This window comes from Anabrus simplex, chromosome 14, assembly GCF_040414725.1.
Source record: "Anabrus simplex isolate iqAnaSimp1 chromosome 14, ASM4041472v1, whole genome shotgun sequence".
NCBI classification, from domain to species: domain Eukaryota; kingdom Metazoa; phylum Arthropoda; class Insecta; order Orthoptera; family Tettigoniidae; genus Anabrus; species Anabrus simplex.
In genome coordinates, this window is record NC_090278.1 from 101,813,239 (window position 1) to 101,838,521 (window position 25,283).

General features: G+C 38.2%; 2 protein-coding genes across 7 annotated transcripts in view; one reads left to right on the forward strand and one right to left on the reverse strand.

Annotated features, from left to right (window-relative positions):
• Nucleotides 1-903: 903 nt before the first annotated feature.
• Nucleotides 904-2,015, reverse strand: Psf3 (DNA replication complex GINS protein Psf3). Its single transcript, XM_067157729.2, has one exon. It carries the CDS (start codon nucleotides 1,800-1,802, stop codon nucleotides 1,197-1,199), a length of 606 nt encoding a protein of 201 aa, XP_067013830.1. The 5' UTR covers nucleotides 1,803-2,015; the 3' UTR covers nucleotides 904-1,196.
• A 1,756-nt stretch (nucleotides 2,016-3,771) lies between these two features.
• Dus1 (Dihydrouridine synthase 1) overlaps nucleotides 3,772-25,283 on the forward strand; it is a 59,917-nt gene continuing 38,405 nt past the window's right edge. For 2 of the 6 annotated variants that reach the window (XM_067158395.2, XM_067158400.2), the window contains exons 1-4: nucleotides 3,802-4,072; nucleotides 9,517-9,753; nucleotides 10,040-10,199; nucleotides 12,244-12,439. In XM_067158395.2, coding sequence (XP_067014496.2) covers nucleotides 9,520-9,753; nucleotides 10,040-10,199; nucleotides 12,244-12,439 — 590 coding nt within the window. In that variant the 5' untranslated portion in view covers nucleotides 3,802-4,072; nucleotides 9,517-9,519. Of the gene's footprint in view, nucleotides 4,073-9,516; nucleotides 9,754-10,039; nucleotides 10,200-12,243; nucleotides 12,440-25,283 lie in introns of all 6 variants that reach the window. The other 4 variants (XM_067158398.2, XM_067158396.2, XM_067158397.2 and 1 more) reach the window with 4 other exon arrangements.

The following is a 25,283-nucleotide window of genomic DNA, read 5'->3' on the forward strand; positions in this document are numbered from 1 at the left end:
AGATAATAGCTGCTAATATCAAGATCTGGGAGATTCCACTAAACCAAGTAAAAAGGCACAAAATTACTGTACTGCAGATGGATGAAGCACAACTGGTTTTATGATTTGGCAAAATTGGACCAGAAGAAGGGACAGAATGATAGGACACAGGACTTGTTCAGTCAGTTTTTGAGGGAAGTGTAGGCATAGACCAAGGTAGTTACATAGAAATGAAAAGGATAGGGTTGCCACTAAGTCACTGCTTAACAGGTTATAAAAATTACTAAAATAAACTCGTGTCATTCCAATGGAGGTGAGCTGCACGCATCACATGCCAGGCAGCTAACAGTGCTAACCATTATGCTAGGGAGGCGGGCATAAGAATTACTAATAAATCATTATAAAGAGCAGAATTGCTCAGCATTACTCTCTATGACTCTGAAACATGGACAGTAATGGCTGTACGATCTAAGATGTTGGAGATGAATGGAAATTATACGCTGGGCTGAGGATGTGCATACCAGAGTTGGGAGGGGCTATAACTTTACTGGATACGTGAAACAATCTTGTATAAGCTGGGCTGTGTAGTTGAGGCGCTGGCCTTCTGACCCCAACTTGGCAGGTTTGATCCTGGCTCAGCCCAGTGGTATTTGAAAGTGCTCAAATACGTCAGCCTCATGCCGGTAGATTTACTGGCACGAAAAGAACTCCTGTGGGACTAAATTCCGGCACCTTGGCATCTTCAAAAACTGAAAAGGTAGTTAGTGGGACATAAAGCAAATAACATTATTAACTTGTATAAGCTGTGAGAGCAAAAACAGACTACCCCCTCTGTATTGCAAATGGCTGAGTACAGGGACCAACACTGTTTAGCTCTCCAGCATTGCACAGATGTTACAAGTTTTGCTGTTTGGCTGAAAGAATGTTAACAGTTACAACACACAGAAATAAAGTGGGCTTATGAACAAAGCAATAGAGCAACAGTTGTCTTTAAAAACAATACTTTTATCGGATACAGATTACTCCATTCCATTAAATAATCACAGTAAATTTGTGGTAACTCAAGTTGGATTATAGATGGCTCAAACCGTCTTTAACTAGACAGAAAAAAGGCTCACAAAGATAATGTTCTCTTTCACAACACACATTTGATATACAAAATAACACTAGTCTTATTTAGGTTAAGGCACCCATTAGTAGACAGTTAAGTTGATATTTCAAATATTGATGCCTGCAAGTTTTCGTTTCTTGTAACTTACAACCATATCTGCTGCACTAATCTGTCCAGCTGCTCCCCTTAGCAACGAATCCAGGCGGGCCCGAGCCGCCTGCCCTTCCCGGTACAATTCTCTTTCCAAAGTGTCCAGTTTCTGCAGTCCTGAAGGGTCACTGCCAGAGTTCTGAGCCCAGTCCATTACCATACGAAATCTATCCTTGAATGCTTGTACCAACATTGAATTAATAGCTGGAGCATCTCGGTGATTTAACGTTGATAAGCACAGCCCAAATTCATAAAAATATAAACACAATTTGTGGAGGTCAACAACACTAGCATCTGCTTTCAATATTTCTCGATAAGCTTCTTTATAAAACTTTGGCATTTCCACAGAAACGGTTCGTAATCTTTGAGTACAAAGAGCTCGAGCTAACCAATACGGCAATTCCACATTAGTTCCCACAGCCAAATCTTCACTATCGGAAGACTGGTCCAAGAAACCTAAGCGAGGCACTGTAGTTTCAAACCTGCACGGCAATCGTTCGTGTGTAGCCATAATGTCAGGAATCGAGAAATAATTTGGAGAGCAGCGCAGCGTGGAATTCATGGTGCTTATATACAGATATGTTCTGTTCGTGAAGTTGATTTCGGCTCGTTATTTCACCGACTATATACAGATATCACTAAGAAAGCACCAAAAACTGTAACAGAATAACCGCACCAGACTAAAATAGTTGATAATAGCTTTGCTTTGTAGCAACATAACATCCAAAGCTTGCCACATACCACATTTGTTCAAACTTCAACAGAGTGCCAAAGCATCTGATTCGTATAACTATTTTAATTTTGTTAGATAGCCAACATAACAGTTACAATCGAATTTATGCATATGACAATTTTTTCAGAGATAATTCTTGTTCTTCTAAACTGATGTTAACGCGTTTTCCCTTAAAAAAAAAAAATTCAGTCCTGAATTGTAATATTTATAATTATATTTCTGAATATCGAAGTCAGTTGTGGGTACTTAATTTTCTGTTAATTTACAGAGTTGGCTAACTTTACTCCCTGTCAGTATTCTTTACTCTCGTCGGTGCTAGTTGTGACTTCGCTCCCTTCTCTCCTATAATCTTTGGTCGTGCTATTAGTCCCGACCAGGGTCGCCATCTATAGAACTTTAGTACTAGATGTAATATTTCATAGACGTAGACATTTTTAGTACGTTAGTTCTTTTTTTGAAAATCTAGTAGTATAGTACTATACGTTTTACGGAGGTAGAGTAGAAGCTCTTCTAGTGCAGCAAAAGAACAATAATGAAATTGATAAGAAGTTTCAAAGCCAAGTCCCCATCTTTTCATGTTGAGTTCTGCGAACAGATTTTTAAGTTGGTGGATTTTCGTGATCCTATTTTAAGAAATCTGTCCATGCCGAACCTATAAAAATTGCAAAAGAGTTTGCAGTTTCATCAATATAATACCAATGGCTACTTCCCTGATATAATTACGGAAAGTGTTTCTGAAGTTAGATAAGTCCACAGAAACTTAAAAATCTTTTCAAATTGTCGAACACACAAGCTCAATATAAATAGTACACTAGAACATACCCGTCAAAAGAACACATTATTAAACAATATTTCTATTGAACTTGTGTTTGACAGACAGACCGAGACGCTTAACCATTGGAAAGTATGGCTTTCTTATTGACAAACAAGTCTTCACACCAGGCAAATGCTGGGGCTGTACCTTAATTAAGGCCACGGCCACTTCCTTCCCATTCCCAGGCCTTTCCTATCCCATCGTCGCCATAAGACCTATCTGCGTCGGTGCGACGTAAAGCAAATAGAAAAAAAAAGGTCCACAGAATCGCTGAAAGAAAACGAAGAATTTATGAAATTTTGGAATTCTGTTTCGGAAATGAAAAATCCTGCAGGCACATATTTTCAAATTTGACTAATTTTGTAAAGGCAGTGCGCTTTCTGCTCCAACAGAACGGGTTTGTTTTTTTTTTCTTTCTTGCTTTTACTAAGACTATTAATAAGACCAAATTGAGAAACTAACTCCAATCCTGTATTGAGTGGTCTCCTTCTAACAAAGTAGAAACTAAAACAATTTTCTGTCCAAAATCTTCATATTTCAAAACAGTTTATCGCTTTGGCAATGTTTTCGAAGGATTAAGAGAACGCGCGCGCGTGTGTGCATGTGCGGTGTGAATGTTGAACAGAAATGCGTGATAATACCATAATACTCAACTGTTCATTTTCTAAACATAAATAAATGACTCTCAAATCGTAGGCAGCTTGGAACCGGAAGTTTTAGAATGATGGTGATTGAAACTACAACATTGCTGCTTCCCATCATAGATATCAAAACCGGTAAGTTCCGAAATTACAGATTTCTCATTTAATAAATCATATTTTTGCTAAGTATACTTTGTTTTCTGTACTGCTTTTTTCTATAATCTAGTACCTTTCTAGGGGAAAATTTAGTACGAACATTTCTTGCCTGTTGGCGACCCTGGTCCCGATTAGTCCTCTTTCTAGCTCGTTGCTAGCACTCTTTCTATTCTATCCTCTTTGATTCTATCATCTTCACATCTTTACTCGTTCTCTTTGATTCTCTTTGGCTAGCACGTTTCAGTTTGTTTCCTTCAGGGATTTCTGTCTTCAGGTGTCGAGTTGTCAACATACGTTGAAGATGTGCCGTGAAGTTAATGAAGTGTCAGTTATTTGGCCCTGTTGTTAAGTAAGATAAGGTGCATTATGACTGTCTGTGTGTGGATTGTAATTTCCTTTTTTAAATGTGTTAATCTCTTGACACAAACTCAAGTGTTCTAACAAGAGAAGGCCCCCTCTGTCTGTAAATCCTAACCTCATTTTTGCTGGTAAGTTGTCGTATGAGTTATACTTTTTTATCGTGTCCTTTTTAATTAGCGCGCTAATTTTGCTCCACAAATATATATCTGTTTTCGTCTCTATTTCTCAAATTAAATTCTAACTGATGTTTCATGCCGAAGATTGAGATGTTAGGTTGTTAAAATGTGTTGTGGAGATTTTCGCATTTTTGATAATCATGTAATTGGCTTTACGTCTCACTACCTATTTTTACGGTTCATTCATCAGTGATCTGCATTTAGGGCTGTTGCCAAGGTGGCAGATTCCCTATCAATTGTTTACCTAGCTTTTTCAAAGATCTTGAAAATTTATCGAACATTTCCCATAATTTATTCCAATCCCTTACTCCTCGTCCTATACATGAATATTTTCCCCAATTTGTCTTCGTGAATTCCCACTTTATCTTCATGTTATGATCTTTTCCTACTTTTAAAACCTCCACTCAAGCTTATTCGTCTACTTATGTCGTTCCACGACAGCTCAAAACATACCCCATAGTTGAGCATCTCTTCTTCTTACTCCCAAGTCTTCCCAGCTGAAAGTTTGCAACATTTTCGTAACACTATTCCTTTATCGGAAATCACCCAGAACAAACTGTGCTGCTTCCCGTTGAATATTTTTCAGTTCTCATATCAAGTTGACCTGGTAAGGGTTCCATACACTGGAGCAGTCTTACCAGAGACTTATGCCCCCATAACCATGTGAAGAGATCTGTTAACAAACTTGTTAATATGTTTGCCCAAATGAAGATCATTCCACCTGGTACTTACAGTGTTTCCCATGAGCTACTTTCACCACTTCAACACAATAATTAAAACTGTTGAGGACCTTTCCTCTCGGTGAAACTACAACTTGACTTTTCATCCCATTTAAATTCCATCTCATAACATTGTTCAAGTCCCCGAGTTTTTGGAGTTTCGCATATTTAACATTGTTCAAGTCCCTGAGTTTTTGGAGTTTCGTATTTTTAATCTAATTTATTTCAGATATATTCACTCTTACATTTAGAAGTAGACTTCTGTTCTTGTATGGAATAGGCCATAAAAGCTACATTTCTCAGCAACAAATTTGTTCAACAGAAATCAGCAGCCTACAACTACCTTTAAGAATCAAACAAACAAGGAAGCAGATGATAAGAAAATTGAAGACTTGCCTCTCAAACTGGATTTAATTATAAGACTTCCTAAAAAATCAGCTAGGTGTAACGATCGAGAGAAATTTAGACAATCCGTCATCAAAGAAAACCCACACATATTACTGAGGCAGCAAACAACAAAAGGAAAAGCAAGAACCCCAGAAGACTTCAACGTAGATCAAATTAACAATCAAAAAAGTACCCAGCTCCAAAAATACCGGGCAACGGAACCATGAACAACATAGAATTGGAGGATAGAACTGAAACAGAGCATCAGGAGGAAGAAGGAAACGCCACACAGCGGACACGAGTAGTAGGAAGATGGTAGAGAAGTCATCAGCACTCACCAAGGCCACTAGTAACAATTGGCACGAAACAAGACTAAGATTTACATGATGGTTGTACTTAGAGGATCGTATAAGAATGCCACGAAAGAAACCGTGATCCATTTCCTGACTAAAAATGGTAATGGAGAGGGCATCACATGTGAGGATATTTACAGTAATATAAACATTTATAATATCCTCCAGTGTTCAATGTTTATGTTATTGTAAAAGTCTAACCATCAATATGGAATTTGACATGAAATTGATAACTTGTAACATGCGAGGATCTGCATACCAGAGGTAATTTCAAAGTGTTCAAAGTTGGAAAACCGTGATATCACAGAGAACGTTGAGTCTTGGCCTACCGGGTGAGTTGGCTGTGCGGTTAGTGGCACGCAGTTGTGAGCTTGCATATGGGAGGTAGTGGGTTCGAACTGCACTGTGTGCAGCTCTGAAGATGGTTTTGGTTTCCCATTTTCATACCAGGCAAATGCAGGGGCTGTACCTTAGTTATGGCCTTCACACTCCAAGGCTTTTCCCATCCCTTCGTCGCCATAAGACCTATCTGTATCAGTGCAACGTAAAACAAATTGTTTAAAAAATAAAATAAATAAAAAGGAAAAAATTCTGGCCAAAGGAAGTAATTGTGAGAGTTTTTGAATTCGGAGAAGTCATTCCCAAAGAGGACAAGAAGATGGAGGATATCTCAGTTGAGGGAATACTGCCATATGTACCGACACAATACTTCTCCTGGAGCTGCAAGGATTGTACACGGGATTGGCAGAAGGGAGACCTGCAGGAGGAGTTACTTGCTTCCTGGGAGGAACATTGGCAGAGTTTGAGGTTGTGTTCAAAGAAGAAAACACAATTATCAGAACCAATCTGGTCATGTTGATAGGTATCTATGTTCCTTCAGGAGTACCCTCAGAAGACATAATGGAGACAGGATCTAAGGTTACTGAGCAAACCAGAAATGAGAATGTAATCCTTGCTGGAGATTTCAACTCCCAAACCGACAAACCCAACACTTAAGACGGATTTAACATGTTGACGAGTGCACCAAAGGACAGTCAATAGGGTGAGAACGGCATTTGTTGTTTGGTCCCACATGAGGGAGCATGGTATTTGTCATTTTAGGCTAGAACTTAAGTGCTTTCTGATGTAATATGGCATCTGGCTGCGTTTTTGGAACTTCGTTCAGTTATTCGAATAGTGTCACTGTACAAATCCTAGTTCTGTATGGTGGTGGTGTCTGATGGGAATGCGTACACTCACTACAGTGTAAGAGTTCGGCGCACCATTAGCCCGTAGGTTACAGCCTAGTCTTATGATTTCCGCCAATGTGGATAGTTGTTTGTGCTCTTCATAGCTAAATAGTTTTGGTTTGTGTAAATATAACTATGGATATATTTTCGACAACTGCTTGAGAAACACTTGACTACTAAAAACAATGGAAGGAATGTTGCGCATCGATTGGAGGTGGGACACAAGATCCGTTACGCCACTCCCACAAAGTGAATCAAAGAAGTATAAACTCCTCAGGCAATGCTACGTGTGCCCAATGAGGACAGAAGAGGAAAGAAATGAGCTACGAGTCTTCTAGTTGTGAAATCGCTCTCTGCATACATCCTTGCTTTGAACAGTATCATACATTAAAAAAGTTCCGAAATGGCATAATTTTCTCAATCCAAAATGTGTTTTCAAGTCTCTCAAAGTTGTATTAAATAAGTTTATTGTAATTTTTTAAATTTTACTCCCCAGAGGTTGTTTACTGGTCAAATACTTACTTGGATGTGGCCGTCATTATTGCATGGCATATGCCATGCGCACTCATCAAAAGGTTAATCATGGAAACCCTAGAAGAGGAAGGTTTCAGACTAGTGAACAGGAAATAAATATCAGCGTACATAGCTCCAAATGGAACTAATGCAGCACTCTACTTCGTTTTCTATAGAGGAATCAGACTCGTCAGCTGTAACTCGATCCGATATATATAACTCCTTCCTGCATACATTGACCAGTTCAGCTCAGTTTATGAATGTGTTTGCGATGACTAAACAGACCAATCCTGGCATAAAACATATGCCCACACAAATCACACTGAATGGATGCAGGAGGGTGGAGAGGAATCAGACTACACATAAACAAACAACAAGGACTATGGACATGTAACAAAGACCCCATAAGAAAAAAACATCCCACTTCACACAAGTAACTTGTGCAACAGAAAAATTAGTATGGAAAACTGACCTTCCATGAAACTGAAACAAGCCACTGGAGAAATTGCAGATGTCAATAAAATTAATTCACACAGCCACCAAACCAAGCAGGATGTAGCATTCGCAAGTATGGTTTGACAGGAAATGCTACGTGGAGAGAAAAGAAATACTGCGGGCTCTAGATAAAGCCAAAACACATGAACGGCGAGAAGACCTAACCTAAGTACACAGAGAAGAGGGGGAAAAACAAACAGCTATTAAAGAGGAGAAAAAGCAGACCACATGGAGAATGAGGCAAAAGAGAAAAGTGGGAGACACATTTGACAAGTATTTAAATAAACAGCAGAGAGACAGGGCATATGACTTCTCTACAACAAACTGCAAATGTATGAAAATAGGAGGTACAATAAGAAGGCTGTGTAATATCTACTCGGAACCCCTAAAGGATTCCATGGATATGATGCGAGATCTCTGGCTGCATTTAATGAACAAGTGTCTTGAAGTAGGGGAGATACCTGAAATTATGAAGATCCTGTATAAGAGGAAAGGACACACTGCACATCTAAACTCGTTCAGAAGGAGTAGTTTAGGAAAATATTACATTCAGACTGCTCATGGAAATCAACATCAGGAGACTCCTAGTGACAACTGAACATTATATACCAGAATGCCAGTGCGGTCTGGCTTCAGGAATGGGAGAAGCACCCTTCAAGCTGTTGCATACCTATTGGAGCAAATAGAGGAAGTGCTATGTGGACTTTGTAGTTTCCAAAACAGGAAAATACGGGTGAGGAAATCGGAATGAATGATTAGGAACGATCACCCTTTAAAGTTCTGGCATATAATCATGTCCAGTTAAATAACAATGCCTCAACCTCAAGAAAAATCACTCAAACAAATGGCATGCTGCAGGGAGACCCACTGTTTAATATCTACACGGCAGATGTCGTGAAAATAAAAACAGCAGAATTGAGGGCAACTGTAATCTTATATAGACGAAACGGTGATTGGCTCTAAAAGCAAGAAGGAAGTACAAGTAACAATTGACAGACTTGAGAAATGGGCTAGAGAGAATGACCCCCACAGTCAACCATGAGGAAGGGAGGGAAGACTGCAGCTACTACCAGGTAACCCACTAGAAATTGTAAATAAATATAAATAATTAGGAATCACACTGCAGGCAGCAGCAACATCCTTCAGTATTCACATATAAGAGAGGTTAGGAGCAGCTATCAGACCCATGTACAACATCAGCACGTCCACATCACGTTTGATATTGTAACTTATGGAATTCACATCATATGGGAAAATCTTACAATTAGTGATTTAATTGCAAATGAAGATGTCAAAGCAATGTTCGTGAAAAAAGCAATTAGACATTCTCGCGTACAAGGTTATGAGAGATATCGGAGCACACCACCACCATCTAAAGAGAGAGCTGGAATTTCACAGCTATGCTACCTGGACCTGAGAGTGCCAACAGGCCACACTCGGAAATCTGTGTAACCACAAACGTGACAAAATGCTGTGCGGGAAGAGTTGCGATATCAAAGTGACTGAAACCATTAACTGCATATAGCAAGGAATAACAAATGCTCACTTTCTCATTTATTATTATTAAGAAAATCCAACAAGAAGTATCGCTTTCTTCAACTAGTCTGAGGCGAGTACACTGAGCCATATGGGTAGTGTTCTTAAACAAAGAAATCAAATCATTTTCAGTGAGTCTGCTATATATCTCTGTTTTACTTCAGGTAATGCCCCTTGCTCGAGGTGGGATGCAGTTCTGGGAGGAGTCTTTAGGCTCCCCCAGGTTTGTGGTGGCACCCATGGTGGATGCCAGCGAGCTTGCCTGGAGACTCCTGAGCCGACGACACGGTGCTCAGCTTTGTTACACGCCCATGTTACACAGCTCTGTCTTCGCTCGCGATCCCAAGTACCGCAAGGAGGCGTTGGCTTCCTGTGTTGAGGATCGCCCTCTCATTGTACAGGTAATCCTTTGTGTAAAACTTGTCAATAACAGTGTTTTAATTTGACATCTCACTATCAACTATTTTGTCACAAACAGTAACATAACCCCTCCCTGTCAGTAATTTTGACACTGACAGTAATAAGTATGTCACTAACAGGGGAGGAGGTCTTATGACTTACAGTATTATTTGTGCACTATACATTTGTTATTCTGGCAGCCATCTGCATTCTGAACTTCGCCAAGCAAAACAAGGCAAGTAAATAAAAATAATACTGGCTCCCCATTCGGATTGCTGCTTGTTTTAGTTCTGTGCAAGTGATGCTCCCACACTCCTGGAAGCTGCCCTCTTGGCTGAACCTTATTGTGATGCAATAGACATCAACCTGGGCTGTCCTCAGGCCATCGCTCGCCGTGGCCACTACGGTGCGTTTCTGCAGGATGACTGGCCTCTGCTCAGAGAGATGGGTATGTATCAAGTGAGAGCTTGCAATCTTAATTTTAAGCTCTTCGACAGCCAAATTTACTTTGTGAAAAGTAATTTTAAATGTAAATGTATCTTACACAGTGTCCACAATTAGGTGATTTTCAAATTGACAAATCAGCTCAGTGAACTAGGCACATTTTAATTAGAATTCCATCATGATCAAAATTTGTTAGATGTTTCTCCCCAAATTTAGCGGTTAAGAGTTGTATGTTGTATGGTAAAGATTCATTCACTTCACTGGTAGGAGGTCTATATCTGGTGTCAGTTTCTAAACATACTAATTTTCTTAGAATTGCTGTGGAACTCACAACACGGCTGATTGAATGCCTCTTTCTAGTAAGGTCATTGTAGATCTCTTATAGTTCGAACTCGTGCTGATATGGTGAAGATGATATAATCAGTTTGCTGAAGAGACTTGCGACTGAAATAGGGGTTCTGAACCTATTAAAGTTATTCCACATATTTTGATGGAGTAAATTGTGATATTTGCTGTAAGTTTTGTTCATAAAGTGGGCACAATTTGTTGCATAAAATCTAAGGAAATGAAAATATTTTAAAACTGTTATATTAAAACTTGAACACCAATACGTTCCATCTCTGCCAGTGAGATTGGACTGTACAGATTTCCATCTAAGTGAGCAAACATCCGCTCGTGTTGCAAGTCTGACATGTCCCACATGAACTCTTTATTAGCATCATCTGCTGGGAATACGTAGAACTGTATTTCAATGCTATAGATGCGGAGAGTTTCCATTTTGTGCGAACACGACGTGAAGTATCAGTCTTTTATTTTGTACTGAACACCCACCAGCAGAGTCTTGCGGTTCTTTTATTAATATCACATTTTGGTATCTGATTATGTTTTCAGCTCACTAAAGCAGACGAATGGTGGTTAATATAGTTGTACACCTGACTGGCTAAAATTAACAGTGGTGAAAAATCAGTTGGGTATATTAGACTAACCCTGAATTTGTTGTAACATTTTCAATGGAATCAATCGGATTTTGTGAATATGTCTTGCAAAGTTACGCAGACAAGCAACTTAACTTCACTTTTTGGTAGGTTCTCAGATATTGAACTGTGATGAAAGGAAGCCTTGCAGAATGAGTTTTACACTGCAGATATGTAGGGTGGAATCACATACCTGTCTTTAAAAAAGGTCGCCGATATTTGTTAACAGGAGAAAATCTGGGCTTCATACAGGAAGAGCATTTATGACGTCCAGGTTAATGGTTAATGGGGGCAGAATCATTATTTCCTTACGTGGTTAGGGCAGACTTACTACTATTAAAATGGTTGGTGGTACTGCAGCTATGCTCTCACTGTACAACAGATCAGATAATGAATTCAGTGGCGTAGTTGGTGTAATTCTCTATTCAACCTCAGGTGTGTCCCCCATCCAACAACTGAACACTGCATTGTAGTGAACCACCTCTCCTACCCTCCACCAACAGAAATCAGACGGCTAACCATGGTGTTGTGACTAGCAGGTGGGTTTCTGCTGCTTCTCTTTACACTTCCTCGTACTCTGTTGTGCATCTTGCACCACTTTCTGCAATTTCGAGATTTTGTTCTCCTCCTCTGTTCATCACCATTGTCTTACTTATTTTAATTCCAACTGTATTCTCTCAGCAAGTTCAGTTGATACCACATCACCACCCTTAGTTCCCTATCCCGATATTTTTGCTTTACCATTGCTGTTATCAACAGCACGCTTCACTTTCTTAGTCTAGTTACATTCTGCCGCATCCACTGCTTGCACATATACAATAATTTGTTTTCCAAATAATTTCTGCTTCATTACTTTCTATATCTGGTCTGCCTTCCTACTTTCCTTCATTTAATGAATAACCAAAGGACTTTATTTGAAATTGTCTGTGTTGGTTACCCACAGGAGTCCGTACTCTGCAACATTGCTTGCCCATATTTGATCATTCATTTTATAAAGCCTTTCTGCTTCATGACTTTCTGTATCTTTGCTTTGAGGATGCTACTGAATAATGTGAAGACTGTATTTGTCCGCAGTGAGCACGCTACGTTGGGCACTGTCTGTACCTGTCACCTGTAAGATCAGAGTGTTTGAAGACATCGGTCGCACAGTGGAATACGCTTGCATGCTGGAAGCTGCAGGTTGCCAGATGTTGACGGTCCATGGTCGCACCAGAGAGCAGAAGGGGCCACTCACAGGTCTCGCCAACTGGGATTACATCCGTGCAGTCAGGTAACAAGTGAGGCTCCTCAAGTTTTCCAATAAGGTATTGAGGCTTTTAATGTGATTTTCAAAGTCTATTTCAGATATCAAAATATCATCCACATAAATGGTTATGTCTTCTCTCAAGTCTTGACACAGAGTCTGATCCATGGCACAGATCAAAGCTGCTCCAGAATTTTTCATACCAAATATTAATCTTTCAAAGCAATAAGTGATATTATCAAACATAAATCCTATATAAATTTTTGTTTCATCATCTAACTTAATATGAAAATAACATGACCTCATATCCATTGTCGAAAAATATTTATGACCTCTGAATTTTCGTATCACCGCTCTAATGGGTGCCGGTCTATCATATTCAGTGACAAGTCGATCATTCATATTTCTAGCATCCAGACATATTCTCAAATTACCGTCAGGTTCCACAACAACCGTCAGTGGATTAATGCATTGTGTAACATGCTTAGAAATTATTTTATCATGTTCCATTTCTTGAATAATTTTTCTTACTTGATCCTTATATTTCTCTGCAATAGGATATGGCTTCCTCAAATATGGAGTAGTGTCTGTAACTTGTAATTTATATTTATATCCTTTAATTTCACCAGGTTTAGTATCAAATACTTCCTTATGTCATCAGGATTTGCTTTTGTTCTTCATTCAGTTCTGCTTCACTGATTTTCCTCTTGATTGTTTGCAAAATATCATCATCTTGAATCTCTTCTGAATCATGATCCAGGGTCCTCTCCATGCCAGTTCTGTGGTTCATTCAAGTATCTTCTCCTGGCATGATGTGATTTACCACAGTAGTCAACGCGGTCGCATCTTCCCTTTCGTTGCTCTGATAATCATCCATCAGTCGAATTTCATCTAACTGTGGGTATTCCAAATACTGTGCTCGTTTATTGTTTAAACAAATGATAATATTGGAAAAATCAATTATCCCATTATATTTATTAAAAAGTCAAATCCAATAATATTATATTGAACATTAGCCAGTATGATGAATACAGTAGAAGTCCATTATAGTGAGAATTCATAACAGCGAAAAATTCACTCGCTATAGCAGATTGTCGTTATATCCGTTTTTTGTAAAAATCGGGAATTTATAGCAATCAGTTCGGTCAAAACTTGTATTTTCGCAGATAATATCCACACTAAAGCTTACTTGTTTGTTGTTTTTCGAAATCCGATACTACGTGAAAGTGTGTGTTTAATTTCATTCTGAAAAAAATTCTCCGAATCCAAGACGACCCCCACTTTTTCCTTCAGAAAATTTTAATGAGGCTTAAGAAGTGCTTTGTAAAATCATATGAATGTCTTTCTTATACAGTACGCATTTTTAGACTATTTGTAGATGTTGAACATTGGCTTTAGTTATGCCATATTTTTTTGCGGCTGTACAATTTTGCTTTATTTCAGCAGGTTTAATAACCATTAACTTAAAATTGGCATCATAATATCGAAGGGAACTCGTTGAAAATTTGTCGGCAATACACATTCCACGAGTCTCTACAATACGACGATGCATCACGAAAATATTCATGCTTGCTATAAAACTGTTACTTTCACTCAGCGTCAGATGTAACTGGCTGCCGCTACATGCACGTCTTGCTTGCTGGATTTGGTCAACTTAAGCGGCTAGCGATGTATAGGTCTTAACTGCGGACTTTCAAAGTCAACGAACAAGTTTATTGCACCGCGGTATGGCAATTCCACCCTTGCATTTTTGTGCACATATCTCACAATTTCATCTTCGACTTCTTTAAAGCGTCCTTGTCACGGGCCATTGAATGCATTTTTTGTGCAGTACACATTTTTAAGCTATCTTTGTCTTCACAGTAACGGCGAATATTGCCTTTAGTTAGGCCTATGCCGTATTTTCTTGCGACTGCACAATTATTATACATTTCTGAGTGTTTAATAGCGATTAACTTAAAATTGGCATCATAACATTGATGAGACCCTGTTGAAATTTTGCCGGCAATGCCTGTTCCATGTATCTTTACAATACGTCGATCCATCACGAAAATATTCCTGCTGTCTATAACACTTAATTTTACTAAGCGTCAAGTACAGCAGACGCGTTACAACTCTACTGCTGAGTAGCCGTGGCTTTCTTTAAGATTTCGAAGGCTCGCATGTTTTGATGCCATTCTGCAGATTTGAGAAACGTTTCTTGTAGAGGATAATAGAATGTCATTCTCTCTTCACTATTTCCCGAGATCCAGTGACGTTTTACACATAGGCACTGTACAGCCGGTCACCGCGGCTAGTGCGAAGTATGCTAAAGAGGCGGTCGTTTATTGTCAACGAGTTTTGTGTGTGCTTGCGCGATGGTGAAAAGAAACAGTGTGGCTACTGCGGTAGTTGCCAGTGTTGTTCATTACTATCGGGCCGTGAACGCTAAAGACCCTTGATTTTTCACATGAGATTCTGAGGGGAAAAAACTTCGTCTTGGATTCTGAGAAATACGTTATCACTCCAGAGGCTTCTATGGCAAACATTTCAGTTTTCTTCTTCAAACTGCGTCGCCTATCCTAACCGTATATGTATCATGAAAACCTACTTGAAACGCATGTAGAGAAATGATAACCTCCTCGCTAAAAATTGACAGAGGAATAGCTTTCCGAAATTTAACTAGACGCGAGAAAAAATATAAGCTATCCTCTGAAATCAGTGATGTTCCCTGCCATATCTTGAGGTGTATCACATTCTTACTTAATTTCAGTATACAGTATACCATTAAAAGATTGTTTACATCAGCCTTTATTTTTAACAAGTTAACAACTGCTATTGGCTACGTTATTTTCGCATTTATTACGAAAACGTGTTATCCTCTTTCATTTTGAATTTTCTTTAGAGAACAGCAGTCAACGGGTATTACTAATCGACTCCAATATCGCCTTCGAATGTTGACGAGAGAGCTCGCAAATACACGTAGCGCGAAAACTATACTGTGCCAAAGATGATCGATCGCACTTTATGGCAAACGTTTCAGTTTTGTTATTCAGCAAATAGCGTCGCATATCCTAACTTAACTGTACTATATGTATGATGAAAACATACTTCAAGTGCCAGTAGAGAATTTATAACCTTCTCGCTATAAATTTACATGATAATAGCCTTTCCGTAATTTAACGGACGCGAGAAAATATAAACTAACCTCGTAATCAGTGACGCACTCTGCCATATCTTGAGGTGTAGGCCTATCTCATTCTTACTTAATTGAGGTATTTAGCATTAAAAATAAGCGATCGGTTACTCAACGTTTATCTTTAACGAGTTAATAACGGTTATTTACGCATTTATTACAAAAACATGTTCTCCCCTTTCATTTTGCTTGGGGAAGAGCAGTCGACAGGTATTATTAATCGACTCCGACATTGCCTTCGAATGTCGACGAGAGAGCTCCTTGGTGGGCATAGCGAGAAAACGATGCGTTTCCGAAAATGATCGATCGCATGCAGTATAATGACTGAGTGCATGAATATTGGCAATGGAAAAAATCAAGCGTGCATAATCGCTTGTAATAACGGACGCATCAGTGATAGGGCTCTCGCTGTAACCGAAGGATAATACACAGTTTAATATAGGGGTTCTCATTATATGCCACACTCGCTGACAGTGTATACAAGCTAGCTCATTTAACTGTTCTCCGCTTTTCATAAACATTATAAGACTTTGCCTAACACTGCGTGTGCCATACTGCCGTTCAGAAAATTACGCACTGTTTCTTTTAAGTGACTTACATTTTACTTCTTCTGAATTTTACAGTGTCTACCCGCGTCATTTTTATATCGCCTCTTCTACTGATCCAGAGTGAACTTGATCTTGCATTGGTTTTCATGTTTTAATCGGCTGATGATGACCTGGACTAGGGTCGAAACCGGTACCACTTCTACTTATTATTAAATAAGAATGTAATCACTGCATTTCTTATTCTTTTGTATTGAATAGGTTGAACCCACTGATCTCCTTACATGGATTGCTGATGGCAGGTCTCCGCTGCAGGAGAAAGTACGCCAAGTTGAGCGCGCGGTTCGCCATGTTGGCGTACCCAACCTAGAGCTCTCCTTATGGGGAAGCAATGATAATATAGTCAATTTTAAGTCGCAATTAATGGCGCATTGGAATAATTAAAAATATAGAGACATGTTCACTCAAAGCATAAGGACATTGGGATCACTGACACGTCATTCCGCGGTCAGTAAATCTCCGGGATAGCAATAAACATGAGTGTATAATAACGGCCGACAAATATTAACTTAGGTGCTGAATACATGCAATTAGCGATCGGTAACACAATACTAGTGAAAACCAGTTTCTGGAAACATTGCTGTAAATTGTATACATGTATGCCACGAAATTATGCATTCTTAAAATGATGTACCTATAAACGTAGCTCACTATACAGGCCTAGATTCGACATATCGTAATCGGTGCTTGATAATGAATTTCTGTTTCCTGTTTGCATGAAATAACGCGCATATTATCAAATTAAAATATCATTGAAGCAAATGTACACATTTATAAAACCAGCAAATATTCAAAACTTGTCAATATATCACATTACCTGCAGCTTAATTTAGTACTACAGACTTCTTTAATTAAATTCAGCTAGCAAAACGATATTGATAGTCATCATCAGAAATATGTAACACCAGTTAAAACAGTCCCAAATACCACGAATAGTATAATGGAATAGCCCCAAACACCCACCACACTTTCCCTTCTCCCACCACTCCAGTGTCTGAAACCCATAATTATTACTGATGTAGATAAGGTCTAGAATTCCTCCAGACTTCATTTTCTAAGATTGTTATAAGGTCACGTCAATTATTTCATCGAAACCGTCAGTTTAATTATGAGAAATAATAAAAAAAATATAAGTAAATCTTTACTTGCAGTTAATGTTCAGTAAAATTGAAAACAGTTGGCTGTACATCACTTCTAAGGTGTACAATTTGTCCATTTCTATCAAAACAGTCTTCCTCTAAGTGATCCGAGCAGAGAACAGTTGTTTTAGAAGGCTCCCAATTCTCCCGCCTGATACTCCTAATCCATGATCTTAGAAGTTCGGGTCTCGAGAAGGAAACCTACAAAAATTAATTGCCATTTTGCTCCCGGAATATGCGGGGAAAAAAAGATACAGTAAACCTAAAACTCAAAACACTACCCTAGGAAGATTCTTATGTACAGTATAAAACTCCCCGATGAAATGATTTCTCCTTCTGCTGATCGGTTCTGTTTGTACATCCATAAGCTGAACACTGCGGTATGTTAATACCCCGTAGAATGTTTCTTCATTCATATTTCAGATAAACAGATACATATTTAAATTGAATCTTGTAATCCACAAGTATACTACAAGCCAACGAACCTAAATTCGTAAAATACACTACTATTTACTTTGCAATAACACAGCACAGAACACTCGTGGAACTACAATCAAGAGGCCTGGCATCACTGAACTAAGCATAAACAAAGCAAGCGCGCTCCTCGTGGTCTATTGCACCATGCGCTCGCTGCCATCTTACTACGCCAGTCATCTTCTATTCGGCTTACTGCTACCCAAGCTACCAGCCATCCAGGTATAGAGATCAGTGGTTGAACCTCTTTATTTATTATTTCAATTTTAAATGTCGCACTCGCTATAGCGGACTTCTGCTGTATGTGTTCAAACTCCATATTGTTAATGATAATCTTAGCCAGTATCTGAAATGTACATTTCACAGACTTTTCAGGAATTATTCCTCTCACCTTAAGATTTGAAATTGGTAAGATCTTGATATCATCATGTTTCTTGATCTGATTATAAAGATCTTCAGACATAACAGAGATCTCCGCTCCAGTATCAATTAATGCATGAGTAACTTTATTAGTAATTCTGACTTGAATAATTGGTAATCCTCTTCTATTCCGTATGGACTTTTCTTCTTGTTCTTCAAGCAAATCTTCATCTTGTACATGCCATGCTTCAATCTTGGTGATAAACCTTGTTTCAGAGTCATATGGTACTGTATTCTCATTTAGTCATTTGGAGTACTTTTTTCTTTTTTTATTAAGAAAACCACCATTTCTCCTCTCCTGCTTATCTCTTCTATCATCCTGCTGGTAATCTTCAGATAACCCCAGGAATTTATTATTCTCCTGTTGATCTTCATGTTGGCTCCTATTTTCTCCTTTTTTGGAATTATTCTTAGGTGTCTGTTCCTCCTTCAGAAACCTATCAAGGCGTTCTTGAGTTTCTTTGTTTCTTCTCTCCAACTCCTGTCTATGATCATCACCATTTTTATTTTTATTGTATCTCTGGTAATTGTTATTGAATTTATTTCCATGGTATCTGTAATTTCTTCTGAAGTATGGTCTATAATTACTTTGTCGTATTCCTGACCTACTTCTATCTCTTCTGGTTCTTAAGTAGTCATCTCTTTTACCACTATACTCTTGTTTACTGTCATCCTTACTCTACCACCTTACCGACTATCAGCAGAAAAAGTTAAACATAGGCAAGAAAATTACAGGCAACACTAAAAATAATACGTTAACCTCAAACACTTATCCTTACCTTAGTTAAGATAGTCAGTTACCCAGAGACCATGGACCAAGATAATCCACGATATTGCAATAAGTTGTTTTAACACTACTAAAGAAAACAAGAGGTTCATTAACAAGGTACATATTATTTTATTCAAGAAATAAGAATTAAAAAGGAGGCATAATTAGTAGAAAAGTAAAAGAAATAAACGCCTTCGAGAATAAAGAGTAACTATTTAAAACCAAGAAAATAGTATAAATTTTAAAGTGTTCGGCCGAACGAAAAGAAAATAATGAAATAACAGATTTTCTTTGTTTTTTAAAAACAACCCTAGAAACTTGTGCACTTAGTAACCTGTTTTTACAATTCGACCAGAAGCCATCTGTTGCTTAAAGTTATTCTCTTTCATAGTTTCAACCAATTTAAATTTTTTATTATTATTATTATTATTATTATTATTATTATTATTATTATTATTATTCTTGAACAGTACCAACAAACGTCACAGATTCCACCAGAATTCTTGGTATCTCACTTCCGGAAAAATAAATCATACAGCCCAACACAGGAGCAGAATAAAACCAACACCAACAAGATAACAAGGGAAATTAAGAAAGAAAAGTCAAGGAAAACAAGTTAATACATCACCGAGATGTAGGGACCACCCAACACATATAATTAAAATCCATCGCAAAGACCAACCCAACCGGTTGCTACGGTAAAGTCAACTCGCCATGTGTCCATAGCAACCACCAATACCAAAACAAGTTCAACAATGGTACATACACAGGAGGAAAGGAAACCCCAAAAATATATTGAAATACGAACACTACAGGATAAAATAAATAAACAGGAAGTAGAAATTAGTATGCGACAGAAAACATTTACACTAAAATTCAGGTGAAACCTCTTGTGGTCTATAATTTTATAAACAGGGTTAGTTACCTTTTTAATTATGCATACCAAAAATGTTAGATAAATATAAACCAATGTGCCTTTTCAAAACAAGAAGAAATGCGAAATAACAATAACTCATGCTACTTATTTGGAAGTAACCTTAAAATTTACTACCCTCACTTTTAAGAAACAGTTAGACAATATTGGCAAGATACAATGAAGGAACCCGATTTAATAAATACCCTAACTAAAATTAAAAGAATGCGAAGATAGACGCTTTTAGAGTTTCACAAACCCGAAATCTTCAGACCCGAAGTTTTGTACATCATCTTCCATAGAATCAGGAGGCCAAAAGAAATGTAATTGTGAAGAGACTTACATGTTGGTTCAAGCTGTAGAAACACATTACAATTGTCTACTCACGTAGAAGCACTAGTAGTTAGCATATCCAGAAAAATAAATAAAAGGACATTCTTGTTCAATAAAGAAAGGAAGATTTCTGAGGGCAACTATCCAGGCTCCATGTCGTATATGGGAATCTGATCCCGGAGCGGAGCAGACACACGTCCTTTCTCCATCTTAGTCAAGCCACAACTGATGGCGTCGCTCGGCTGCAATCAGCATGGCCCTCCAACAGGAAAGAGATAGTGAGAGACTCACTCTAACTTAGGGCACGAGATCGTACCAGAATAATAGAAGAAAACATTCAAGCAATAAGCTCCATGACGAAGATGATAACAAATAAACAATGTAAGCAAAGCTACGCAGGAAATAATAATGGAATACAAGGCGGAAATAATTTCTGAATGATACCAATTTCAATAGCATGAGTCCCGTTTCGAAATATGAATGGGGAGAACTAAAAACTTGTCACCAACGTGACAACTCTTGTTTACTGTCATATTTACGCCTACCTTGGCTTGGACTAGTCACTGTCTTATTCTGATCAATTGGGTTTAAGACGTGGATTTTTGCTTCACTGTGACTACTTCTGATGTTTGTTAATGAGTTAGTATGATCCAGTCATCTCAGTATAGTATCAAATTGCATAAGGTCAGTGATATTTGAAGCTATTAATATTCTCTGAATTTCTGCTGGAAATAGTCTAATCATTATGTGTATTAATTCGTTTTGACTCAGCGGTGGATCAAGAGATTGCATCTGCCTAAGTCGAGGTGAATAATGTTGCATATCTAGAGTTTGAATGACCATCAAATTTAGTGTTATATAATTCCATTCAAACTGTATGTTGTATGTTCAAAAAGTCTTCAGATGTTTCCCAAGAATATCTAAATGAAGCATACCAATTAGAAACTGGGCCTTCTAATAACTTCCCTACAGTTCCAAGTTGTTTTTAGGTGGTATTTTGACTTCCTGAAAATACTCTTTAACATTTCTAAGAAATTCTTTCGGTGTATAACTTGCTATGCCATTAAATGGTTTTGGGTTTTCTTCGTGAAATTTAACTAATGTTAATGGTTGTACAGGGTGACTCCTATTCCCCTATCGTTCTGTTCATTTCTTTCACAACTTCCTTTATTTGTATCAACAATCTCCTTATCACGATCATTCTCTTCTAATGCTGTATCTTGTTTCTTTTGCTTTAATTCAATTAATTCTCCTTTCAAGTTGATTGATTTGAGTATCTATTCTGTTTTGGAACTCTTTTATTCCCTTCTCATGTTCTTGAATGCTGTTTTGGAAATCATTTTTGAATTGTTGTTGAATGTTACCGGAAATGTTACTAATGATTTCTTCCTTCCAATTACCTACATCGTTCATGATCTCCCTTCTACGTTCCTCTGTATCCGCCTGTGGTTTCTCCTCAACTTCGACGTATTTCTGCCGTAAAGTTCTAATTTGTTCTCTTATTTCAACATATGTTTTCCTGATATTTTCACCTACCTCTTTACTGGCTTCAACGTGTTTTGTAACTAAAGAAGTTAATTTAGTAGATAGTTCGATACTTCGATTTTTAATGTCAAGAACTTCTCGATTTATAGATCCTTTCAACCTTTCGATCTGTTGAACAATCTGGACCTGGACTTATTTCTTAAAATCTATTATCTAAGTATTAACTTTCTGTCTAAGATGTTTGATATTATCTGAAAATTTGTGTTTAATGTCAGTAATATCTGACGTAAGTTGCTCAATGTGGGTGTTTACATTCAAATTTACAATTTTAATTTGAGCGTTAACATTAGCATTAATCTGTTCTATCTGAGTGTGAACATTAACGTTAGCCTACTCTATCTTGGTATTAATTTGTGCAAATGCACTCATAATATGATTCGATTGTTCTTCCTCCATTTATTTATTTAGCGTATGGCTAGAGATACAGCATCTATTGTTATAAAATCTACACTATATATGTATGTCCAAATTGTTTATATAGTCTATAGCCTTTGGAGTCGCAAAAGCAAAGTCACTAGCACTGCCATTGTATTTTCTAGTCCTGCATTCTTCGATTATGTGCTTCGCTGTCTGCGCCACAGTCACACTCAGGCATTGGGATTCTGTTCCACTTGTAGTGGAAGGCTGTACAGTTCCCGTGGTTTGTTAGGATCCTGTTCAGTGCGGTCCATAGTCTACGAGGGAGCTTGAAACCAGGTGGCGGCGTCTTCTTCTTCACAGAAGGCATTGTCGGGCAGTATTTGTCATTGAGTCTCTTCTGCCATTCAGCTGAAGTTTGGTAGTTGCTGTTCCACAAGTTCATGGCATCTCTAGTTGGTGGTTTTCTCAAACGCAGACAATTAATATTTGCATCGCCGATGTCATTACGTATCGGGAGTTCGGGTTATTCACTATTTTACTGAATTCTCTTAGGAGAGTATCTTTACGTCTGAGATCTGGAGGAGGGATATGACTTAACATTGGTAGCCACTGGGTGGGAGTAGATTTGATTGTGCCAGTGATGATACGCATTGTAGTGTTCAGCTGGGTATGTATGATGTTTGTGTGGGCACTATTCAGCCAAACAGCAGTCGAGTACACCAACCCTAAAGCTGAACATCTCAGAGTTGCAGCTGTAGATCCCCAAGTTGTTCCACACAGCTTATGAATTATATTGTTGCGAGTTCTTACTTTGGCAGAGACGTTCAGGACATGTTGTTTATAAGACAGTGTTCTATCCATTGTGACTCCTAGATATTTTGGGTACCTGTTATGTCTCAATTTCTGGTTGTCCATGTACACATTTAACTCCCTTTTAGCCATTTTATTGTTTAGGTGGAAGCAACAAGCTTCAGTTTTGCTGATGTTTGGTTGGAGTCCCCATATTTTAAAGTAGTGTGCCAGTGTCTTGAGGTCTTCAGTCAGGATCTCTTCTGTTTTCTCAACTGTTTTGTCCCTGATAGCAAGTGCCCAGTCATCGGCGTATCCAAATTTCCTTGAAAGTGTCTTCAGCATGTCTGCAATATATAAACTAAACAGCAAAGGAGCGAGAACTGACCCCTGTGGCAGACCATTGTTCAGAGATCTTTGGCTGCTTACAGCTGTCCCATTGTACACACGAAATTGTCTTTGACTCAACATGTTGTTCAGGAGTTGTGCAGTTATCCTACATGGGACCACTTTCAGGAACTTGTAGAGTAATCTATCTTCCTCCATGATAAGAATGGACAGAAACACTTAATATTAGTCCTTACAACTAACACTTCTTATAACTAACAGCAAAGAAATACATAACACTTCAAAATATAGGAGAGCTTCCAAATAACACAGGCCGTGAATTTCTCCCAAGTAAAATCATGTCGTATTCTATTGGAACAAATTAATGTAATACGGATAGTATATGCAAATCCAAAAAGAATATATAATTGCCAAACATAGAATGTCAATTACGCTGTAACATACTCAAATCGAGTGTCTATGTCAAACGTAATCCTCAAAATAGCTCTCTAGCATACCAACTGATGAGCCCACCCTGGCACACGAGGGCGAAACGCTGGCAACCAAGAATGAGTTAGCTGGAAAATTTATAATGTCCAATAACGGACCATTTATATTTGTATTATAATTTAAACTACCATACTCTTTGTGCCCTAAAATGGTTTGGGAATATGGGTGTGCATAGGATGGCTAGATACACAAAGAGAGGGTTATAGTTTGAATTAGAAAGAAACGAACAACGTCAAAGAATACAAATATATATTATGAAAAGCCAATAAGAACAATGTCTGTCTGTTAGGTCATCAGCCCAGAGGCTGGTTGGATCCTCAAATAGCATCACCAAAGGCTATGCAGTTATAGGGAAACCACAAAAACCAATGGCAGTACCAAAATGAGGCGTACTAGGCAAGATGAGGAGTGAGGTAGTTTGCCATTGCTTTCCTCACAGGGCCAGACAGTGCTATTGTAGCACGACTAACCCTATGAGCAACACCTTTCATGACACTCAGACACACTGGTTGTGCTCTGAATGTCATTAATCAGCACCACCCATACCCCAGCAGCTTCCATATTGTTACAGCCATGGATGAGACTGGGACTTCAGTGGAAGCTACACTTTGCTGTAGCCTAAAAGAAAATGATATTGCCTCACAAATCAGGCATCGCATTAAACATGACAAACATCTGCGCCATGGCACAAGCATTGTAAATTAAGTAGAATGAAATTAATAAATATACCTCGCCATCATAATAAAACATAGGTTTCGCATTTAAATGTGGCTTCACTTCCCTTTTTATCATATGTCCAGTAATCAATCAATCAATTCTGATCTGCATTTAGGCCAGTCGCCCAGGTGGCAGATTCCCTATCTGTTGTATTCCTAGCCTTTTCCTAAATGATTTCAATGACATTGGAAATTTATTGAACATCTCCCTTGGTAAGTTATTCCAATCCCTAACTCCCCTTCCTATAAATGAATATTTGCCCCAATTTGTCCTCTTGTATTCCAACTTTATCTTCATATTGTGAACTTTCCTACTTTTAAAGACGCCACTCAAACTTATTCGTCTACTAATGTCATTCCATGCCATTTCTCCGCTGACAGCTCGGAACATACCATACATAACAGACTGTTGCTTTGTTCATTTTAATTATAATAGAAGCCTTCTAATGTCAATATTACTGATACTTTCACCAATTGTATATTTCCTCACTCATTGTAATATCTTTAAAACCAACTTCATTACAAGTCTTTTGCCATAGGTTAATTTTAGTTCAAGTCTCTCCAAGGCTTTTTAAAAATTTGTTTTATTTCATGTATATGTAAATCGGGTGCCTTATTTTATTTTAAGGTCAAATACAAGGTGAAACATGTACCATTTTAGTTAACATGCCAATGTCAATCAACTAAGACAAGACTTCTTGTATTGATTAGGTGATCAAATTAATAAATTAACTTATTGTTGTTATTCCAATCACATACCACTCAGACGAGCAGCTTGTCTCCTTTCTCCCAGTTC

Excerpts from the sequence above, each read along its gene's own strand:
- Psf3 (XM_067157729.2), bottom strand. The coding sequence starts at position 1,802 with ATGAATTCCACGCTGCGCTGCTCTCCAAATTATTTCTCGATTCCTGAC.